Here is a 21,082-nt window from a genome sequence, read left to right on the forward strand (position 1 = left end):
TATGAAAACATCATGTCTCTGTGGGTCTTAACTGATTAAGAAATAAATGATAAATATGTAAAAAAAAAAATGAGAACAAATTGAGTACAAATTCACTTTGGTTGTTAAACATGACTGATGCTTATCTGAACACAGTACAGCTACAAATCTAAAGCTTACCAGCAGGACTCCAAGTTACTTCTTTGTATAAGGAGCGGCACAAATTGAAGTTAGTTGAAGTCTGGTCATCTCTATCAACCCTGATAAATATGCCATAAATGTATTTTGCTTTCCTTGGGCTACTTTTTTACTTGCTGTAGGGGTACAGACGCCCACTAGTAAAACATAGCACGTGGTTAAAAACCTTCAGGCAGACTTCAAAGGCGTATAACAGGAATGACTAGCTGGTGTCTCCAGCTGTCCATGTGTAGAGCAGAGGACCCAAACCATCCCAGCTTAATTTGGCTAGGTTGGTTTGGGTCCACTCCTTAGAGTTAAGCGTTGCTTCAAATTAACAAAAAATTGTTCTCAGTGATTGCCTTTAACCTATGATGGAATATTCCTTTTTTGTATAGGACTGGTTTCCAGGCTGATGATTGAGGATGACAGCGTCCACATCCACGGGGCATAAGGGGTCACTAAAGATTTGATGAGTATCAACTTGCGATCACACTCACCAGATCATAATCCAGTTCAGTGCCTGTTGGAGATTTGGGGTCAACATTTTAGATAGTTCTCTCAACCACCATCATCACAGGAAACTCTTTTAGAAAATATGTTTCACTCATTGAAGTTGATCTGTGGTTGTTTGGTGGGCCAGTACCACTTTTTTTTCTCCTTTGATTTGTTACCCAACTGTACTCTCCGTGAGCGGGTGAATCGAGGGAGTGTCCACCTGAATGAGTATGATGCTCCAACCTTTTATTTCAAGGGATTCCGAAGAGCACGGTGAGCCGGATAGCAGGCAGGTGAAAGTGATTGAGTAGTGGTGGCTCTGAGGAATGAGCACACAGACTGAAACAGTGAGTTTGATGCGATGTGACTGGCATTCAGGAGAAAATCGTGCAGGTGAGTCAAGTCTGGGTCTAGGAAGAAATTGTGGGGTTGTAGACGAACTGGCATTGAGTGGAAAGTGGGGCTGGTTTATAATGCTGGCCTGCTAATTGTCATTCCTGGAGGTGGATTATGCAGGTGTGAAAACAGGGCTCTGTGTCCCCATGGGCGGATACAAGAAAACCAGAGCCAATGCAGAAAAACACCAAAAGAGCAGACACTCACTTGGATGATGACATGTACTCCTGTTTCCTCCTACAGTAAAAAGACATGCAAGTTAATTGGTAAGTCTAAATTATCCATGTGTGAATGTGCATGTGAACGGTTGTCTGTCTCTCTGTTAGTCCTGTGATATAATGGCGACCTATCCAGGGTGTACCTTGCCTCTCACCCTATGACAGGATAGGCTCCAGCCCAGCTTTAACCGTGAATCAGATAAGTGGATGGATGGATGGATGAATGGATGGATGGATGGAAATCCGGTGTAAATGTGAATGCTTGTCTGTCCCTCTGTGTTAGCCCTGTGACAGTGATGTGTCACAGGATGTGCCCCACCTTCTCCTATGATAGCTATAATGGCCCTTACCCCTCCATGACCCTAAATTTGATAAGTGGAAGAATATGGATGGATGGATGGTTATTATGAAGTGTTATCACGATCTGTCTGGCAAGCTGATCACATAATACAGTAAGTCCACTGATGGGACAATAATAATAATAATAATCCCCAGTTAACAAACATCCAGATTTTTTCCCTCCCGAAATAACACAGTAAGACTTGTGCTCTTTCTCTCTTGCTGCCTTATCCAACCATACCCCCCTTCATCCTTCTGCCTTGTCAATCAGTAGAAGGAGGAAAAAGTCATTAAATCTCTCTGTTGGCCATATATGTAATTACAGTCTGCCTGTATGTTGCTAAATACGCCCCGGCGCTAGTCTGGTCTCCCTGGTCATGTTTTTTCCTCCCACCGGTCGTGTTTGAAGCCCTTATAATTGGTGCAGGCAGCGTGTCAGGATTACAGGCTGCTAGTTTGAGACCCCGAAGCCCCCTCCTCCTTCCCTGCCTGGCCCCCCATGCTGATTACCACAAGTTTAAACCCTAAAATCCCTCTTCCCTTTTTGTGTTAGAACTAGATCGGAGATCATTAAAGTCTCATAACTATAATATTTCATCAATTTTAGATATTGTGCAATTTATTTATTTGTGAAATTTTTTTTTTTAATTTTTTTTTTACAGTAGGTGCCATTTAAAGTTTTAATTAAAATGTCTCCAACGTACATGGTGTACTGTTTCAGTCTTATGTGGCTTGTTATCCTCAGTTTTAGGCATACCTTAACAAATAACTCCAGACTGTTTCATTCAGCCTTTTTCACTACTTTGTTATGCAAAAAACAAACAAACAAAAATATATATAAATCTTTAGCACAGATCGTGTGACACAAAATGACGCAAGGGATAGAGTGAGATATAATGAAATCATCCAGTGTGGTGATTCCTAAAAGGAGGAGCTGAAAGAAGAAAAAGAAGATCTATACATCCGTGTTTCTCTCCCGCTATAAAAAATTATCAAGGATCACATTGCTACACTTGTAAAGGTTTTTTTTAGTGTGTTAATTAAGTCTGTGCATATTTGACTGGTGCCTGCAGGACGCCTGTGGTCAGTTGTCTACCTCTCTCATGTCACTCTACAGACCTTTTATTCAGAGCACCCCTGTCTAACTACGCAGTCAGTGAAAAAAAAATCCTCCTTTGCTGATGCCAAGCTCATCATTTAGGTTTGACCACGTTTTCACCCCAAAACTAGAATTTAGCATTTGAGTGAAATCATTTGACTTAAAAAAAAAAAGGAAAAAACCCTCTTAATGTGTTTGGATGTAGCATAAAGTTTACAGTGCTATAGGACTACCTCTGTCTCACTGCCAGTCGTAAAACTCTTGTGGGTTGAGACAAATGAAGGTTGTTTGAGCCATCAAAGCGTTTAAAGTTGAAATGATGGAGCTGATGGTCAGTGATGTCAGAAAAGATGTTGACTTTGTCTGAGTCACAGCAGTTTCTGGTCAGTAGAGCCCCTAATTTTTCGGTCTGTCCGTTGCTGTCTCTGAGTTTGTGTCTCTCCCTGTTAACCTCTCTTACTCTCACATCATCTCACTCTGCTCTCTCTCACATCTAAAAACTGCTGCTCGCTTCTCCAAGTCAAAAGTGCTGAGTGGGGCCAGAGATTATTGGTTTATATGTTATGTTTCTGAAGACACTTCAATGGAAAAATCTTTATTCCAAACACGATCAAATTAATCAAAAATGAAAGATTTTTGTGCCCTACATAACAAGGGCACCTCTTCTTTTTTAGATGAAATATTAAGAGTAGCGGTGCTAATTTCCTTCTCCCTTGTTGGCCACTGCCATATTTGGATGCACATATGACAACACTGTGACTTTTGCAAAAATTTGAAGAAGAGTTGGGTTTCCAAGATTTCATACTGTACTGCAAAGAACTCAGATATGATTCTTCTTCAGCTTAAAATCAGAATGAAATACAGTAGTTGTGCTAATTCCAATATGGCTATCTTTTTCATTGATGCTGATATGCTTCATGGAAAGTGAGTTCAGATATTGTTTTGGGGAATGGAGGTATAATTATGATATGGGGTAATGAGGTTGTTGATCATGTATGAAGTCAAAGCCATGTATGAAGCTGTTGTTTGCTGTCTTGTTTTCATAGGCCTATGTGTGCAACATGTTTTAACAGAAGCCTGGGGGAAGGTAGAAGCTACTAAAATATGTATTGCTTATGTAGCTTAGGTAAGAGATCATTTAGAACCCTAAGGGGCTTAGAATGTAGTAAATCATAACAGTTAAATACTTCAACCCATCTGTAGCCTTTGTCTTGAAACAGGCATTTGAATGTGAGGACCTTAATTCTCAAAACCATCTATAAATGAGCCTCCTCTAACATAGATGAAGTTTTTGGTCAAACTTAATAAAGTATCCTGATGTGCAATTGTGGTCTTGATGAAAAATTGTATGTATAACTTATATAAACTGTACTGTCACATGTTAGGTCTGCATAATGACTTGTGCTTTGATCAGGTCAAATGCACACTTATGCCGTATCCTTGAATGAAACACTGTCCTGTGAATCCTGTACACTAATTTCTATTTCAGACAGACTATAAACGAATCTCTGGAAAAACTGTACAGTTTAATATTGTGAAGATGGATTAAACAAATTCATTAAACCAAAGGACAAGAAACTTTCTAAAGCAAGAACTTCAAACCTCGATTTGTGATAGTGCTACCGCTTTATTGTAATCATCCTGATGTGTGTTGTTCACCAGGAATCTGTGAGATTAAGTGAACATCACAAAAACAGTTTAATGTGGAATTCATTTTTTAACATATGGTGCATGCTAAAACTCCCCCTTCTTCATTAACTTATTTTTCAGCTTTGGGTTTCCAACCAGCAGCTTCTAAGAGGGTTCTCTGGTGTCTCTGTGGCCTTTTCACCCTATTTGCCGAGTTCTGGATGTCACGTAGTGGTACACTGGAGTTTTCAATGGACTTTATGAAAACCATTGTAACCATACAAACAATAGTGAAGTATCCAAAAGGGCCTCTGAATGTGAATGTCTTCATTCAATAAACAGAAGAACAATAAAACGCCATGTAATTTCCCCAGTTTCTTTTTGTTCACGGAATAAATATTTCTGTCTTTGCACAAATGAGTCTATGGGTGGGACTGGCAGAGGCCATACAAGAATATTTAATTTCTTTAAATTTGATCAGCTTGACCCTTTTTTCATTCCCTTTTTTTCTGTTGTTTTGTGGTTGCAGTAGTACTGAATGGTTATCAGCTTTTTATTTATTTGAAACTGGCCAGTTGTTACATTTACTTTTACTTACTGTGCACCACTTCCTTGTGTTCGCTGAACATTTGTATTTTTGTCATAGCTGGATTTCCTTTCTGCCTCTATTATATATCTATGTTAAAGACTCCAGTCTTTCCACTTGTTCTCTGTTACTATACACCCCCCAACCTTACCCAGAAGCCCCCACCCCCAACCCAGACATCTGTCTCACCGCAGCGCAGAGCCACGGTGTGACACCGTGCTATAAATACGAGTGCACACAGACGCACACAAACACATACACATATACTATAAATACCATCTCTGTGCAAAACACACTGCTGCAGTATAAATATTTAAGTATAAATGTGTAATGAATTTATTGATATGTTGCCCATGCCAGCAGGCACTGTTTTGAGCCGCAGAGTGGTAAACCAGTGTGGTGGGATTGAAGTGGTGCTGAGGGATTGTGGGGACGCATGTTCCGAGTTAGGCAGCTGACCAATCGGTGGGCTGGAAGCTGGAAGCCGCATCACAAAAAGAGCTACTGATCAGTACCAGTCTTCATAGCCATCCATCTTTCTCTTTTGCTCTTTCCTTGCCCTCTTTCTTTGCTCTCTTCTCTTTATGATCCCTTTTATTCTTTCTTTCTTGTTTTTCATGATTCAACTTTAATTTTTTATCCTTTTATTCTGGCCATTCTTGCCTCAAAAACTTTTATTTACACAAAAAATAGTAACAAAACTCTTCGAGTATGTTTCTGGTTATGAATGTAAATATCTTTTAGTGGAGTTGTTGCTTACTAAAAATCTAGAAACAACTGTCCTAAAATTGTTGGCATCTGTACTGTCTATAGATGTCCGTTAACAGTTTGTTATATTCTTTCTTAGTTTTGAATCTTATGTCTGCAAATGTATACGTAAAGCCTGTTAGGTGGAAAATCTTATGATTTAAATGCTTTGATTCCCACCAGATGGAGTAAAAGTGTTAGTTACAATGTGTCATTTTTTTCATCGTTCTAAAAATATGAAAAAAAAAATAGTTTCTTTTAGTGTTCACAGTGGCTATTGTACTTTCAGTTCTAATGGGAGTAGCCAGTATCACTTCCTTTTGATAACAATCATGATTTGTCCTACTGTGCTCAATAAAATTGTTCCAGAGTCCCAATTTCCTTCCTTCGTAGTAGCTGTTCCACTCTCGTAAGTATTAGCCTCATGGGAAAGTATCTGAGTGTATATTTCTATAAATACCCCCTGTGCAACAAGTGTTCTGGAAGAGCTGGACTTCCAATGTTCAGTTTTTTTTAACAAAAGAAGTGACTGCACCATTAGACAGGCGCTGATCCTAATCCTATATAAGATTCATTTTTGACTTTTGTCCAGAAGTGGAGCTTAGCTCTAGATGATAGTTGTGGAAGTAACTTTGGCAGTATTTTCCAACATCATCTGTGTTACTCGTGACACATCCTTATGTTGTGTTGGTAAAAATTTCAAAAATTGGATAGAATATTATCCCTTTTTTTCTGATGTTTGACCAAATGAGTTGGGCTGTGTCAAACCAAAATTATATTTACTATTGGATTTACACATATGTATTAACTTTTATACAAGCTTTGGAATATATTCAAAACATTATCCAGAACAAATGTTAATCTCACTTCAAAGAAACCCACAGCAAATGAATCTTCTCCCCAGAATAAGTTGTTGATGGCAACAGATGTCGAGATATTTTGCCCTAAAACTTCTCTGGGGCTGTTATCCATTGGACACTTTAAACAGCCCTGCATATTCCGGGTCTCTATTGTGCATTTTGTGATGGATCACTCCTGCAGGTGAAATGATGAGTTTCTCATCACTTGATACTTTCACTTCCTTTCCTTCATTTCCATAACAGGGCTTTGTTTCTGCTGCTTTGGTGATCTCACTAGGGTTATTGACAGCAATCTTGCATATGACTGTCAGGTTGAGGTCTGGATCACTCCTTGACATTTTGTGTTTGTGTGAATGGACCCAGCTCAGCTTGCATAAGATTTTGGTTTTTAAGGGATTAGCATGTCTACACCTGTCCATAATTACTCTGTGTGCTTTCAAGATTCAATCAACAGCACAAGCTACCTTGGTGTGACTCTGTTTTCTTTGTTTTCTCTGGCAAAACTGCAGCTGTGGCACTGGTGAGCATCACCAACATCAGGAACAAGATCGAGATCTCCTCTTCAGAGCCCAGCCTTGATTTCTTGAGTCTGCATGGTTTCATTTGTGCGTCACTTGTACTGACACACAGATCCACAGCCTGAGATAATGGCTAATGGGCTTCATATCATTTGAAACTGCCAGGCTGGACCTAGAGCAGAACTGTGAGTGACCCTTACAGTCTCTGGAATGATGCACTAGCATGTTGAAAAACCTATAGATCTTGTTCTAGCTGAATGCACTTTCTATAAAATTAATGTGAAGAAAAATGTGGTATCTTACAAATTAGTGTAATGCTATGAAGTGAAAATAGCCTAAGGGATTGTTTTCAGCTGCTTGTTTTTGTGTTTCCGTTTGCATTTTCTCTTCCTGTTTTTAAACAGATCTTTCGGTCATCCCACTTCCCTTCCCTTCACTTTCTCTGTGTTCCTCTGTGATTCTCCCATCCTCCTTGCCACACAACTCTTCCCTGTGTTCTCTCAAAGCCAAGTTTCTATGTCCTTCTTCCAGCTCCAGTCATCAGAGGTCACTACATCCCTGATTAGGGCAAGTGACTGTACAAAAACCTATGTGTGACAGTAACTTCACTTATTTGAAAAGTTGACTTCTATGGAACTACTGTTTTCATGTCTGTCTCATGCATTCATTCTGTGTTTATCTTTGAGCAAGCATGGTAATCATGTTGTCACAGCTGATTTAAGGGTGCCCTCTCTTTCTCTGTCTTTCTCTCTCACTGGATTTCTCTCGTTCTCTTTTCCACCTTACATGTTTACTTTTTATGTTTTATCTTTCTGTTCTCTTTGTCTTTGTGCTTGTTTGCGTCTTACCATTTTTCTCCATCTTTCGTTCCTCCCTCTCTTTCTCACTTGCTCTCCTCCCCCTTCACTTTCTTTCCCTTTTTCTGCCCAAAGTTCTGGAGGCCAGCTGGCATGGTTTTCTAGTGGTGTAGTAAAATATAAATATAATAAGGACGTTTTTGAGCTGGTGAATCCATTCTGAGCAGAGAAACATCACCACAGAGCCCACAGATGTGGCACATACTCAGGAGAGAGAGTGAGGGATGTAGAGAGGGAGGAGGGACAAATCCCTCATTTGACATTGAGAATACAGCAGCAGCATTAGGCTGCATTATTGTTGACATTACCAAAGTACTAGACGTGTTATTAGGACACTTAATAATACTCATTTCCAGACCCATATTTTTATTCTGGGAGTGGAACGGAGTAGCTATGTATGATTCATAGTTAGGAAGAATCTTTTTTTATTGTTCATCTTCTCAGATTACTGACTATATAAAACAAAGTATTTTTGCACCTCTTTCTTAAGGGCCATGCTCCTTTTACACCAACTTTCTTCTGATTTGCTGCACCTTGAAAACAAATGGTTTGTATAACAAGGGGGTGAGGCTTCTGTGCTAGCTAGCCAGAGCAGTGTTCCTGAGATGATATCACCTCTGTCTGACATCACATACATGTCAAAGAGTTTGAAAATATGGATGGAAAGAGTTTCAATAAATAAATAAGTAAATTAAAAAAAAAACCACAAATGGAGCAAAACTGCCAACCTGTCCAGGGTATACTTTACCTATTACCTTATGACAGTTGGAATGCAGTCCACCTCCCATAACCCTCAGCTGGATAACTGGATGGATCGATGAATGAAATGGCAAATTTGGAGCAGGCCATTTTTAATATAACATTTCACTGTAACATGAAAAAACACGTGTTCTATAACCATATACAACACCCCCCCCCCCCCCCAATGGAGTGGATTTTATTGGCATTTTAATATGCAATATCTATATTTACTTTACTAAGTGCAACCTTGTAGAAAAGCATTAATGCTTATCTAAATGTTGCACGTGTTCATGTACATGCATGCGTGCGTGCATGTGATCTCTCTATTTAACAACTTGTGGCTGTGTCTATACCTGCAGTTGGGTACTTCTGTATGCATGTATTTGAGTGCATGCATGTGTGTTTCCATCTCTCAGTGGCTATGTGTTTAATGTCAGAGCACAGCACAGCCTACTTCAGTCCCCTGGGTAGCTCTTTGTTTGCTTTAGCCATGCGGTGGCTAGCCTAGCCCGCTAACTCCAAGACACATTTAGCCTGGGCTCCACTTTTATATCATCCTGCTTTTATTTTCCTTCTGTCTGCTCTTAAACCAAACACTCTGCACTGAACTGGACTTTAGCAAGACTAGTATTGGTGCCATTCTCAACCATTGACAGACAGGTTTGGTCAGTGTGGTTTTCACTGGCTGACATGTTAGCTCCAACTTACCATCTTAACTGCTGGCACTGGCTAAGTGGCACTCACTGCCAAAAAAAATGTATGGTAAAATATATAAAGGCTACAGATAAGCTCAGCATGCCCACTTTGTTTTATCTCCTTGTTTTGGAAGATTAAGGCTTAGAAGATTTCATATATTCCCACTATGCTGCTTAGAAGCCGACTACATATAGGCATAGTTTTAGGTGTTTATTGCGGTCTGGGGTTTGATGCTGGAGTGTGTGGAGGGACAGAAGAAGGAGGAGGAGGAGGAGGAGGAAGAGGGATGGTGGTTTTAGCCACCAGCTGTTGTTACCTTGAGCATAACGTCCTTTAACCCCCATTACAGCAAGCCACCACAAGCCACAAACACGCTAGCTTCAACTGACTGAAAAACAACCCAAACTCACTTGTTTACTAGCTAATGTGCCAAGCCATTTGCTGTCTCTTACTCATTCAAACACTCATTCAAAAACTCTGTTTTTTTAAATCAACTTCTTAATTTACATCTTGCTCTCTCATTTGTCTATCCAAATTTCCTGACATAGTCACAGTCGCTTTGTTAAATTTTCTCACTGTCTTTCATTATGATTCAGTTTTTCTGTATAATCATTTCTAACATCTTTTCCATCCCTTTCTTTTCACTTCCTTTTGGAATTTTCTTTCATCTGTGTCTTCCTCCTTTTGCCCGATTCAGAGCCTTTGTTGGTTAGGGCCCCGGGTATGCGTGGGTAACCCCGATGCCCATGCAAAGGCTGTGGACTCATTGAGCCTCAGTGTCAGCAGATGAAAGCAGAGGGAGATTCTGGGGCTGGCACCCATCTCCTTCTGTCCTGCCACCATGGTCTCTTATTTCGCAGAGAAAATTAATAACTTTAACAAACATCAATGAATGAGGGCCTGATGCTTGGTTGGTTTGTCGGCTGGCCTGGCATATGTGTGTATACTGTGTACACATGCCTAGATATGTGTGTCTTTGCGTTTACGGTTGTGTGTTTGAGCTCATACCTTACTTTATGTGAACCATTTTAGTTCTGCTGAAAGAGCCTGACAGGAATAGTTTACAGGAATAGTGTACAGCAGAGAAACTGACAGGTTGATGAATAGTAACAGCGAGACAAGATTTTGGGTGGGGGTGTGTCAGGCTCCACTTTGGTTTGATCTGATCAGAATGTTGTCTTCTTGAAACGCCATAGTGTCGTCTTTTGAGGCCAAGAAGAACTGAGAGATGGATGGATGAAGGGAGGGATGGATGGATGGGAGAATGTGACCACTTCTGAGGCATTGTCGACAGCCACGCTGAATAGGCAGCGGGCCTGCCTGGAACCACGCCTGTATTTATGATCTTCAAAGGAAGGATGACACACACACGCTCACGCACATCCACAAATTATTGATAGTTACAGGAAAACACATGCTTGTGCAAGTGTGGCACATGCAAATTTGCATATAGATTTCTTCTCACACATAATAAACAAAGAAAAGCAATTCTTACATACATGGCGCCAGCACAAGTACCACCGCTGATAATGTGCATGTAAGTGGTCACAGCAGGTCAGTTTTAGTGAAATGTGCATTGCTGTTTAGCTATAAATGGCACCTTTATGGTCAGAATGGTGCAAAGGTCTTTACAATGCCTATAGAGGTTTCACACGTGAAGTTGTCCGCCACATTATATATGAAACAACCACTGGGGAAAATGTGTATTGTAATGTGTAATGTGTATTATAAGTAAGAATAAAAAAGTCCCCAATCTGGAAATGGAGAAAGTTCACCTTCAGTGTAAAAGTTGTGCCTTAGCGCTGCAGTAAACACATTTCAAAGGTGCAACTTTTACTTTCAAGCAAATATTTTATAGTTTCTTGGAGAGTTGGTGAGTGTTTGCAAGCACAGACATTCACTAACTACAGAGCACAGTGACAGTCTGATAGCAGTGAAACCAAATAAATTCCAAGGAGGTCAAGAAATACACCCTACAACATACACAAGAAATCAAGAAAGTTTTTCCTTTGTAAATGTTGGTTGGGAGGAAGGGGAGGTCACTGACTGCCTATGTGATTGCAGCTTTAGCAACCAATTTCACAGAGACCTCCATCAACCTTCAGCAACCACTCAAGAACCAGTCAGGGAATAGACTACACATTTTTACTGGTTAATGGTGGTTGCCAGCTCAGATTCTAGGCCTGTGTGATTGGGATGTTACATCGCCACACATCCAAAATGGCAGAGAAGTTAACCTCGCATGGTTAGCTGACATGTGACTGAAAAATCTCAGTACCTGCATCAGCATCTGCAACTGGTGCAAGAACAAAAATGTGCAAGATGCTAACTTGGTGAATGATAGCATTTTCGGGGTTCAGTCTTTTGCTGCTTAGGAGAGCAAAGGAACTAAAAACTCCCAATAATGTGATATTTAAAGCAGTGAGGCACAGTTAGCTTGGCTATCCCTGAATTATCTGAATTATCTCTGATAATTATGACACTGGATCATGCGGTATGCACATGTAGACACAGATTTTTGGCTGTGAAGTTGACTGGTAGCAGCATGTGGCAGCAGTTGACTGGTGAAGACTTCATGAGGTTGCTAAACTGGTGAAAGAAATACGCTGTTTTACGTGAAGAGTGGGGAAATGTCAAACACTTAGAAAGCCATCTTCATGTTTTGTTAATAGGGTAAGCAATCCAGAGGATGAACTAGAGATATAAGAACTGCACATTTATATTAATTCAATCATAATTTCACAGACACCATCCATACATTCATGGTCTTCTTAGCTGTGAGGAAGTAAATAAGTTTACTGCCCAAATAGTGAAACCTTTCTTTTATTTGTTAACACTGCTACGATTTAAGGAACAGTCATTAAAAGAAACTCTTAACAGTGATATCTTTGAAAAGTCACTGATTATGCCCCAAAAAAGCTTTTTATTCCTGGAGTAGCAAAAGTTCCCGATAAGATTAAACTGCATTATGGGAGCTATTCCACTTTGCGAAGCTAGAACCAAATTTGGCAAAACACTGACACCTCTATCTGACAAATTTTGATTTATTTGAACTAGTCTGCATGCTCCATACCAGGAAAAGTTTAATGAATTTACACAAGTGTCAGTATGTGCTCTGTTTCAGCTTAAAGGCAAAAACAAAAATAGATGGCTGTTTACTCTGTGTGAATCTCTCTATTTGCCTTTCAGAGTCCCATCAAGACACATGAAAAGCAGTGTTGCAGCAAAAAATACTTTACGGTGTTTACAGACACAAATAATAAAACGTAAACTGTGGAAAGCCTCAGCCTTGTACAGTTTAATTCATTCCAAGGAGCCAGCATTGAGAAACAGTGGTGAGACCACTGATTTTCTGCTGGCAAATATTTGAAGAGCTAATTTGGAGGGGTTGGGTTTGCTTGTGTGTGTGTTTGTGTGTGCATGTGGATGTGTGCTTCACCTATAGGCAGCAAGAGAACCAAGTAGCCAAAAGCTTTTAAATTAAAGATGTCCATTTTAGAAAACTGACATAAAGTTAGTACTATTGGTTATTTATTAGAGCACTCATTTAAGACTAATTGTCCCTGCTGTAACTCAGTCAGTCAACTAGCCGTTCAACAATCTGTCAGTCAGTCAGCAAATCAGTTTTTCTGCCAAGCAATCTACCTGCTAAACATCCAGGCAATTAGTATGTCTCACCCCTGGTAATTACCCTATTACGCAGTCAGTCATCCAACATCAAGCCAACTAATGACCCTTGATCTTTATGCAGCCGGGAAAAATTGTGGCAGTCTACTCCAGGAAATTGATTGCTTTAATTGATTGTGATTGTTGTTTACAATGTAAAACAAAAAGCAGGGCTGTCAGAGTACAGAGCTGTCAAGGTCACAGAAAGACACAGACAACAACTGGAAATGTGAAGTGGCAGCAATAAAGGGCAAACTTGTGTTTGCTGCTTGCCTGTCTGCCAGCAGAGTGTGGACAGGACTCTCCAGTGCGCCCTGTGCCCAAGAGGGGCGGGGTGGGTGGCAGAGTATAGGAACAGAGGGAGCAAAGGAGAGAGAGGAGGGCAGGACTGGCAGGGTGCGGTCTGAAGTGGCAACAGATCGTTTTGGATCACTCAAATCCCTTCAATTCAACTGGAAAGCTGCAGCTTGTTGCACGCCGGCAGCATATGGAGAGGAAAAGCCTTCAATCCAGAGAGGGCACCAACCAAAGAGCAGGCAAAAGTGGCTGCTGTTATGACAGTTTCCCAGAGGAAAAGAAAGAGGGGGAGAGAAACCACAACACTGCAACTTGGATATCAGTAACCGCTCTCTCTCTTTAACTCTCTCACCCACCAAATCGACTTTGAACCTGTTTGTTTAAAATGCACGGACTTTACAGCCTGCACACTTACTGTTGATTCTGTAAGGCGGTGCGAGCGAAGTTTCTCAATACAGGGTCGATGTTCTGGAAAAGCTAGAAACTTTTTGGTATCCAAATGGTGCCCCGTGCAGCCGAGGTGCTGAGCTTCTTTTATCCGAGTTTTTCGGACGTGGATTTGCAACTGTCACGGACGATGGAGTCGGTAGCCAAACCGCGGAGGTACTGAAGACATCTCTCTCCCCCGGGAGAGTCCTCCCTCCCCCCGGGGCGATGCGGATCTCCTTCCTCCTTCTCACCGCCTCTCTGTGTGCCTTGGTCCTCCTCCTCCTCGCACCTGCCTCGGAGGGCTGCGGGCCGGGGAGGGGGTACGGCAAAAGGCGGCTCCCGAAAAAGCTCATCCCGCTTGCCTACAAGCAGTTCAGCCCAAACGTCGCCGAGAAGACCCTAGGAGCCAGCGGGCGTCCCGAGGGCAAGATAACACGCAACTCCGAGCGCTTTAAAGAGCTGACGCCAAACTACAATACAGACATAATCTTTAAAGATGAGGAGGACACGGGCGCCGACAGGCTAATGACCCAGGTGAGAAGGGGGATGAATGAGTAGCCTACGTATACGTTCGCAAGATGCGATACAGGCCAGAGTGCCTAAATATACCTGGTATTGCAAAAGGGGGAAAAGCTTTCTTTCTTTCTTTCTTTCTTTCTTTCTTTCTTTCTTTCTTTCTTTCTTTCTTTTCTTTGTTTTTATAAAGAAAGAATCGGTTGAAAGTTGATTGTAGCAAGTATACCACAAGGAGTTGAGTGACTAGGTTAGTTACACTGTTGCATACAGTTGTCTGCTCAATATCTCTGGTCAGTCAGATGTTTGAACTACAGTGATTGATTTCATTGACTCCTGGTCCTCTGGGTTTTGCTGTCTGACATACTGAACTGTTATAGACTTTTAGTGTTTCTTTTAGTCACGCACCAAGTGAGTCTCGGTCTAGACATAAACTTTGGTGTGCGTAAAATCACCGCCTTTGGGTCCCGGAGCATCTTTTCCCATCAAATATTAATGTCAGTGCTGTTTTCATATCACAATGTTCATTTGGTCAACAAGCACACACCTTAATGTAAAAAAACCCCAAAACACCCTGTTTTTTTAAGCTCTTTTTTAATTGTGAACCTTTAAACAGATCGGCTAATTCATTTAATCCTACGTTCATTCATTGATCAAAGAACTAACATAAACCACAATAATAATGCTTCTAACAATCTGGAAAAACCCACCTGGCACATTTTTAATGTACAATGACTATTTGCAGATTCTTTTGTGTTTTTTTACAATCTGAGGTATCCTGTATTTATTTTGATGATGATTATTATTATTTTAGTCACTCATGCTTTCCTGCTAGTTACCCTAGCTAGTTATCTTACTGGGCTCTGCTGTTGTCATCCATGATCCATCTCTTGTCACCACATAATGCCCCTGATTAACAGACTTATCAGAAACAGACTGTCAACACTGTAAAATGTTTTTTCTTTTCATTTGTTGATTGCCACAATGTAATCATTCTTCAGAGACATTTCATTGCAATAAATGTTTCATATACGTTTCTTCTCAAGTTTAAGTGATACTGGGACTAGAAGATTTCTTTATGTTTCTAACAGTCTGCTTTCCTTTTGTTCTTGTTTGTTCCTCTCTTAGCGGTGTAAAGACAAGCTAAATTCTCTGGCCATCTCTGTGATGAACATGTGGCCAGGTGTGAAGTTGAGAGTGACGGAGGGCTGGGATGAGGATGGTCATCATTCAGAGGACTCATTGCATTATGAGGGGCGTGCTGTCGACATCACCACATCAGACAGGTAGGCTAGAATAAGTTATGTGCTGTGAATAGGCCGGGCGTTGGCCAGAGAACATTTAAACTGCTTGTAGTGCGTGAACTGTGACACTCAACAAGTTAAACTGTCAGTTAACTTATCTGCAATGTGATGAGTCAAGCAATTGGTAAACAAATACACCACATTTTTTTAGCTGATAGCAAGTTCACATATTTTAGTCTGAATGTGGGAAAAATTCCTTCCTTACAACTTGTCTACATAAATGTCAAAGTAGAAATGGTCTTTTTTGTGAATTTTAATTCAGATGGACTCATGCTGGAAATTAACTATAATTTTTTGTCCTCCTGACAGGGACAGGAATAAGTATGCTATGTTGGCTCGCTTGGCTGTAGAAGCTGGATTTGACTGGGTCTATTACGAGTCCAAAGCCCACATTCACTGTAGCGTCAAGTCAGGTAAGAGATGTAAATTAGAACAGTGCACAGTATGTATGCATTATCAAACTACCTCTTTGTGTGTTTTTGCTTTTGTGTTCAGCTGCTATTACTGCTAATGAGGCTGATGCTAGACCATTTGACAGTGAGCCACTAATGGTTTAGTTTCCCATTCATTGCCTTTATTAACACTCTGGGTGTGTGCTTAAGTGTATGGTCTACTGGGAGCCAATCAAAGCAGGTTGTGCACCTGTGCTCTTTGCCCAGTTTAGCCTCACATGTTGGTCTTAATAGATGTTGTGTATAGTCATTATGTAAATCGTTAGTTATCAAGGTTTTAGGATATTTAGCTGTACAACATGTGGATGAAATGAATGAAAACAAATGTAAGTAGGCTTTTCTGCATTCAGTGCAAGACTAATGGCAGCTAATACTCTATATGTAGTACCACATTTGTGGTCAAAAACCATGAAAGATATATGGTGGTTAAATTAAAATACTTAAATTGCTTGACATAATAGTGTTTTCTGTATTCTTGACTGTATATTCAATCTGCATTTTTGTAGTAGATCCATAATATTTCAGTACACATACTTTATCACATACTTTCTTCATGCAAACAATAGCTGAAAGCATTCCACCTCCAGCTATTCTAACTTTTAAGACACTTAAGAAATCCATTTACCCATGTCTGGTACCACCAGTTATTTGATGCCAAACTGCATTCTAGCAGTCTGATGAGGTTAGTAGCCTGTGAGATGATTAACTCTCTCTTTGTTCGCTATTGCTTTTCCTTCAGTAGGTTTCTCTGAGATCGCTTATCTGAGTCTTATCACCCCCTGGTCTCTGCAGCCTTCAGGCTTACCGACACACACCTTGGACAAATATTTGGCTGCCTTAAGACAGCCCTCTCACACAAACACCCACGCACATTTATACTGATTCATTTCTGTTTCACAATTTTTTGCATTAATTATTCTATTCTATTCTATTCTATTCTATTCTATTCTATTCTATTCTATTCTATTGTTCTCCCAGTTCATTTAAGACGGTAGTACCATATAGTGCTTAGTAATAGCAGGATTCTTTGCTAAGATTCGAGCCCATTGTGATGTCTCAGTGTGTATAGAACCGCTGAGACTGGGGCATGTGACCCAGTTTAAAAACAATATCTAGAACCAGAGTCTGTGTACTTTCCTGGCTCTCTGACCCCAGGCCGTGCTCTGACTGTGGTGATACAATCAGCTGGTTATCCATTAGCTCTTGCCGACTACCCCTTTTTGCCACCTCATCTCGCTGCGTCTTAAAGGGCCAAATAGCTCAGATATACTCTGCAACACTGTCACTTCGGCAATAGCAAAATAAAATAGTAAAACAAAGGATGTTTCTCTGTTATTACTCTGCTAACTGTTAACATGAAAAATCTGCTTCAGAAAGATAGAAATACAGTACATGTACATACCATGGCACTGAACACTGTTTCCATAACAGAGGGCAATACATGAAAAATATGAAGTTACAGCATTGGCTGATATTTTGCTTTGTTGTCTTTTTTTGTAAGATTTCCATTACCCCAAGAAATTGATTTGCCTTAAAAATGTTTTGGGAACTATTTCATGTATTTCAAACCATATACATTTATTGTAAGCATTATAAAATGGTTACAATGACACATAACCATATTTAAAGATTGCCTCACACAATGAAAGGACAAGTAATAGTTTAAAAATCCAGCGATCAGCTCTTAATTGGTTTGTTTAAAAGCAGATAAAAACATAATTTTTCTGAAGTGGGTTTCTGTGTGTGCATAGTTTCTAAGCACAAGAAGAGGGCAAGAATCAGATAGACAAGAAAGCAGTTTGAACCTTGACTTTGAGTCATAATGTATACATGTGTTAACAATCCACCACTAATCCACTGAGATAAAGTTCTTCGAGAGTCAAAGTCTTACCTGCTTTATACTCAGTGACCCAGAAAAATGTGAAATCCCTGTAGGAGACCAAATGCCGCGGTGCCTGTCCTCCTCTCCTGAGAGGACCTCCAACATTTCTCTCTCTTTATGCTTTTCATTCTTGCATTAGCACTAAATAATTACAAATAACATCATCATGTCTTTTGTTCTTCAATTCAACAGAACACTCTGTGGCAGCCAAAACCGGTGGTTGTTTCCCTGGTGACGCTCAGGTTGTCGTTGAAGGTGGTGCTGCTAAACAGATGCGTGACCTCCTCCCTGGTGATCGGGTCTTGGCTTCCTCAACAGCAGACGGCCATGGTCCTTTTCTCTACAGCCCAGTCCTATCCTTTCTGGACCGCCAGCCCAATGCCTCAAAGATCTTTTATGTTATTGGGACTAATGCAGGATTCAATATTACTCTCACAGCTGCTCACCTGATCTTTGTCACAGACTGCACTGCTGGGCTGAATCAGCAAGAGGAAGAGCCGTTATCGGGTTCCACGTGGGAAGGCAGGCCTAGATGGGGAGTAGGTCAGAGGACGGTTTTTGCCAGCGAGGTCCAGCCAGGACAGTGTGTGTTTACATCGGCAGGGGAAGTGAAGTCGCAGCCAAAACTTTCAGTTGTGACCTTTGTGAGCGAGCAGAGGAGCATTGGCTTGTATGCCCCACTCACCCAGCATGGGTCTATAGTGGTAAATGGTGTATTGGCATCTTGTTATGCTGCTGTGGACAGTCACCATTTGTCCCACTGGGCCCTGGCCCCACTACGACTCTTCTACAGCCTGATTGGGCCATCAGAAGCACAGAATGATGGGCTGCACTGGTACCCTTGGCTTCTACATTGGCTAGGGAAAATGCTGCTGGATACTACACACTTCCACCCCTGGTCTGTTGAACAATGACATAGATAAGAGGCGCAGAGACATGTTTCACCACGATGTCTTCTTTCAGTTAACACTAGTATGGAGCACTAGAACGCAAAGCACAACAACCTTTCTTTTCACAAGAAATCAACTGAGGGACCACCAAAGGCAATTCATTTTATAATGTAAATATGTTTTGTAGTAACTCCACTTGCCTGTATTTGCTGTACTTCAACAAGTTCTTTTGTTGTTCATGCAAACGAGATAAAGAGAGAAAATGAGACAGGACACATTATTCTAGTAACAGAAATATGGAAAAATAGTATTTCTAGTTTTATTCATTTCCAAAAAAATGTAATAGACATGAAAAAAATCTGATTTCTGTTTACCACAGATCAAAAACAAAGATTATACTAAAAAAAATTGCTGAGAAGTGAGACTGCCGGGTTTTTATCCTTCCTTTGTACTGTATTTACTCCAATCTGACAATATTTGAGCTTATTGATACAATTTTGTGAAACCTCTTTAGTGTCTCAGGCTTAAGATGAACACACAAAGAAAAAAAGAGGAGAAATTAGTGACTGAACAAGGTGAGATGTGAAACTTTAAATGTACATAGGTATTTATACAGTTAACTCATGGACTTTACTTAGTTTACTGTTAGATTCATCACTGCAGTAAATTCACTGATTCTTTACTCTTCCTTTTAGAGTCTATATTATATATTAGCAAATAATTTACAGAAAAATATTTAACTAGACAGTTTATTAAGTTCATTACTTTGTACATGATGAGATTAAATGTACTGGTGTTGCATTGTTTTTTGACATCTGAAAAAGGGCTTTGTTGTAACAACTGGATGGCGGAGAAAGAGTATGAATACACAGTATTTGTGTTACACTTTGTACACATACTGTATAATTCTACTTCACAACATTTGTCACTTACTGATGCAGGATTGATTAAAGGTGCTATAGTGGCCGCCCTGTCTCTGCCATCCGTTTCTACACGACTTGATTGTGTTAAACAAATTTATGTGGCTCATTTAAACGTCTCCTTGTTGATTATCAGGTGTTTTTAATTTAAAACTTTTTTATTTGTTTTTCATTGTTTCAGGTTTCCAGTTTTCAGATCAGTGCACTCAGGCTGTATTCAACTACTGTATTAAGTAGCTAGCTAGGCATCATATTAAAAACAGTACTTATTTTTATTCTTAAGCGTTTAATAGGTGTTTATTTGAAACTTTGCATGGTCTTTTTTGACTTCCGTCTTTATACACTTAGCAGTATGCCAAGCAGGTCTAATCTTTTTTGTTAAATGGCTTATTGGAGATGAATAGATATGTAATATATAGTTCATATTTCCCGCATGCCCCTCCCAGTTGAGTTGCTATGTGAAGACTCAAACATTGCAGTCGATCTGGAAAATTGAAGGCATTCTTTTGTATGACTGCTCAAAGATTTGTCACATATGTATATTAAGCTATTGTTGGAGAGACTATTTAAAGATCTATTTTTTAAAAAATGTAAATGTAATATTTTTTCTGGCAACTCTGTTCATAAAATTTTGAATTTGAAATATAAAGGTTTTCTCTTGTTTGTAAACTAAAATCTGTTGTGCTTTTATCATAGCAAAAAAAAATCTAAACGAGATCGTGACAATACAATACAAAGTATCATATAGATATAGATTATCTAATAAAGTAATAAAGTGGCTATTCTGCTTGTTGTAATAGAAATGCTTTCCGTCTTTTCAAGATCTATGCTAACAAAATGGACTAGCAAAAGGATTTCATAGATAAAACATAAATAACCTATTGGTCACTTTATGAAATGATACATCTATAACTTAATATAACAGCAGCTGTGGTTAGGGTGGGCTGCTGTTTGGTTTCAGTACCAAGGACAGCAGCTCTCAGCAAAGCTCCTCTTTCCTCCCCTTGATGCCTGAAAGCTTTTTCTTTTTTCCAGGATAGGAAATTAGTCAGTGAGCACAGTACCCCCTGCTGGATGCTTCAGTATTTGCAGAGAAGCAAGAAGAAGAAAGAAGGTCCTGGCTTTAAATCCATTCTGATTCCTTTTTAGGTGTTTAGCTTTCTTCCCACAGTCGCAAAACGGAGGTAGGTAAGGATAACTGGTGATTCTGAACTGGCTGTAGGTGTGAATGTAAGAATGAAGGTTTGTCTGTTTCTTTCTCAGCCCTGCACCAGACTGGGAACCTGTCCAGGATGTAGCCTGCTTCTTTACCTATGGAATGAAGTAGATGGATGGATGTCATGAAGAACAACACGCTGAACACAATTTGTTTTTCTTAGCTGAAGAAAA

General features: G+C 40.1%; 1 protein-coding gene across 1 annotated transcript; it reads left to right on the forward strand.

Annotated features, from left to right (window-relative positions):
- The first annotated feature begins 13,407 nt into the window (after positions 1-13,407).
- LOC146556938 (indian hedgehog B protein-like) lies at positions 13,408-20,463 on the forward strand. The gene is made up of 4 exons (XM_085250624.1): positions 13,408-14,266; positions 15,374-15,531; positions 15,859-15,962; positions 18,076-20,463. Exons 1-4 carry the CDS (start codon positions 13,958-13,960, stop codon positions 18,795-18,797), a joined length of 1,293 nt encoding a protein of 430 aa, XP_085106750.1. The 5' UTR covers positions 13,408-13,957; the 3' UTR covers positions 18,798-20,463.
- The last annotated feature ends 619 nt before the right edge of the window (positions 20,464-21,082 follow it).

Source organism: Mchenga conophoros, linkage group LG16 (assembly GCF_057382185.1).
Source record: "Mchenga conophoros isolate Kocher_MC1m ecotype Shallow Benthic linkage group LG16, M_conophoros_male_GT1.1, whole genome shotgun sequence".
NCBI lineage: Eukaryota > Metazoa > Chordata > Actinopteri > Cichliformes > Cichlidae > Mchenga > Mchenga conophoros.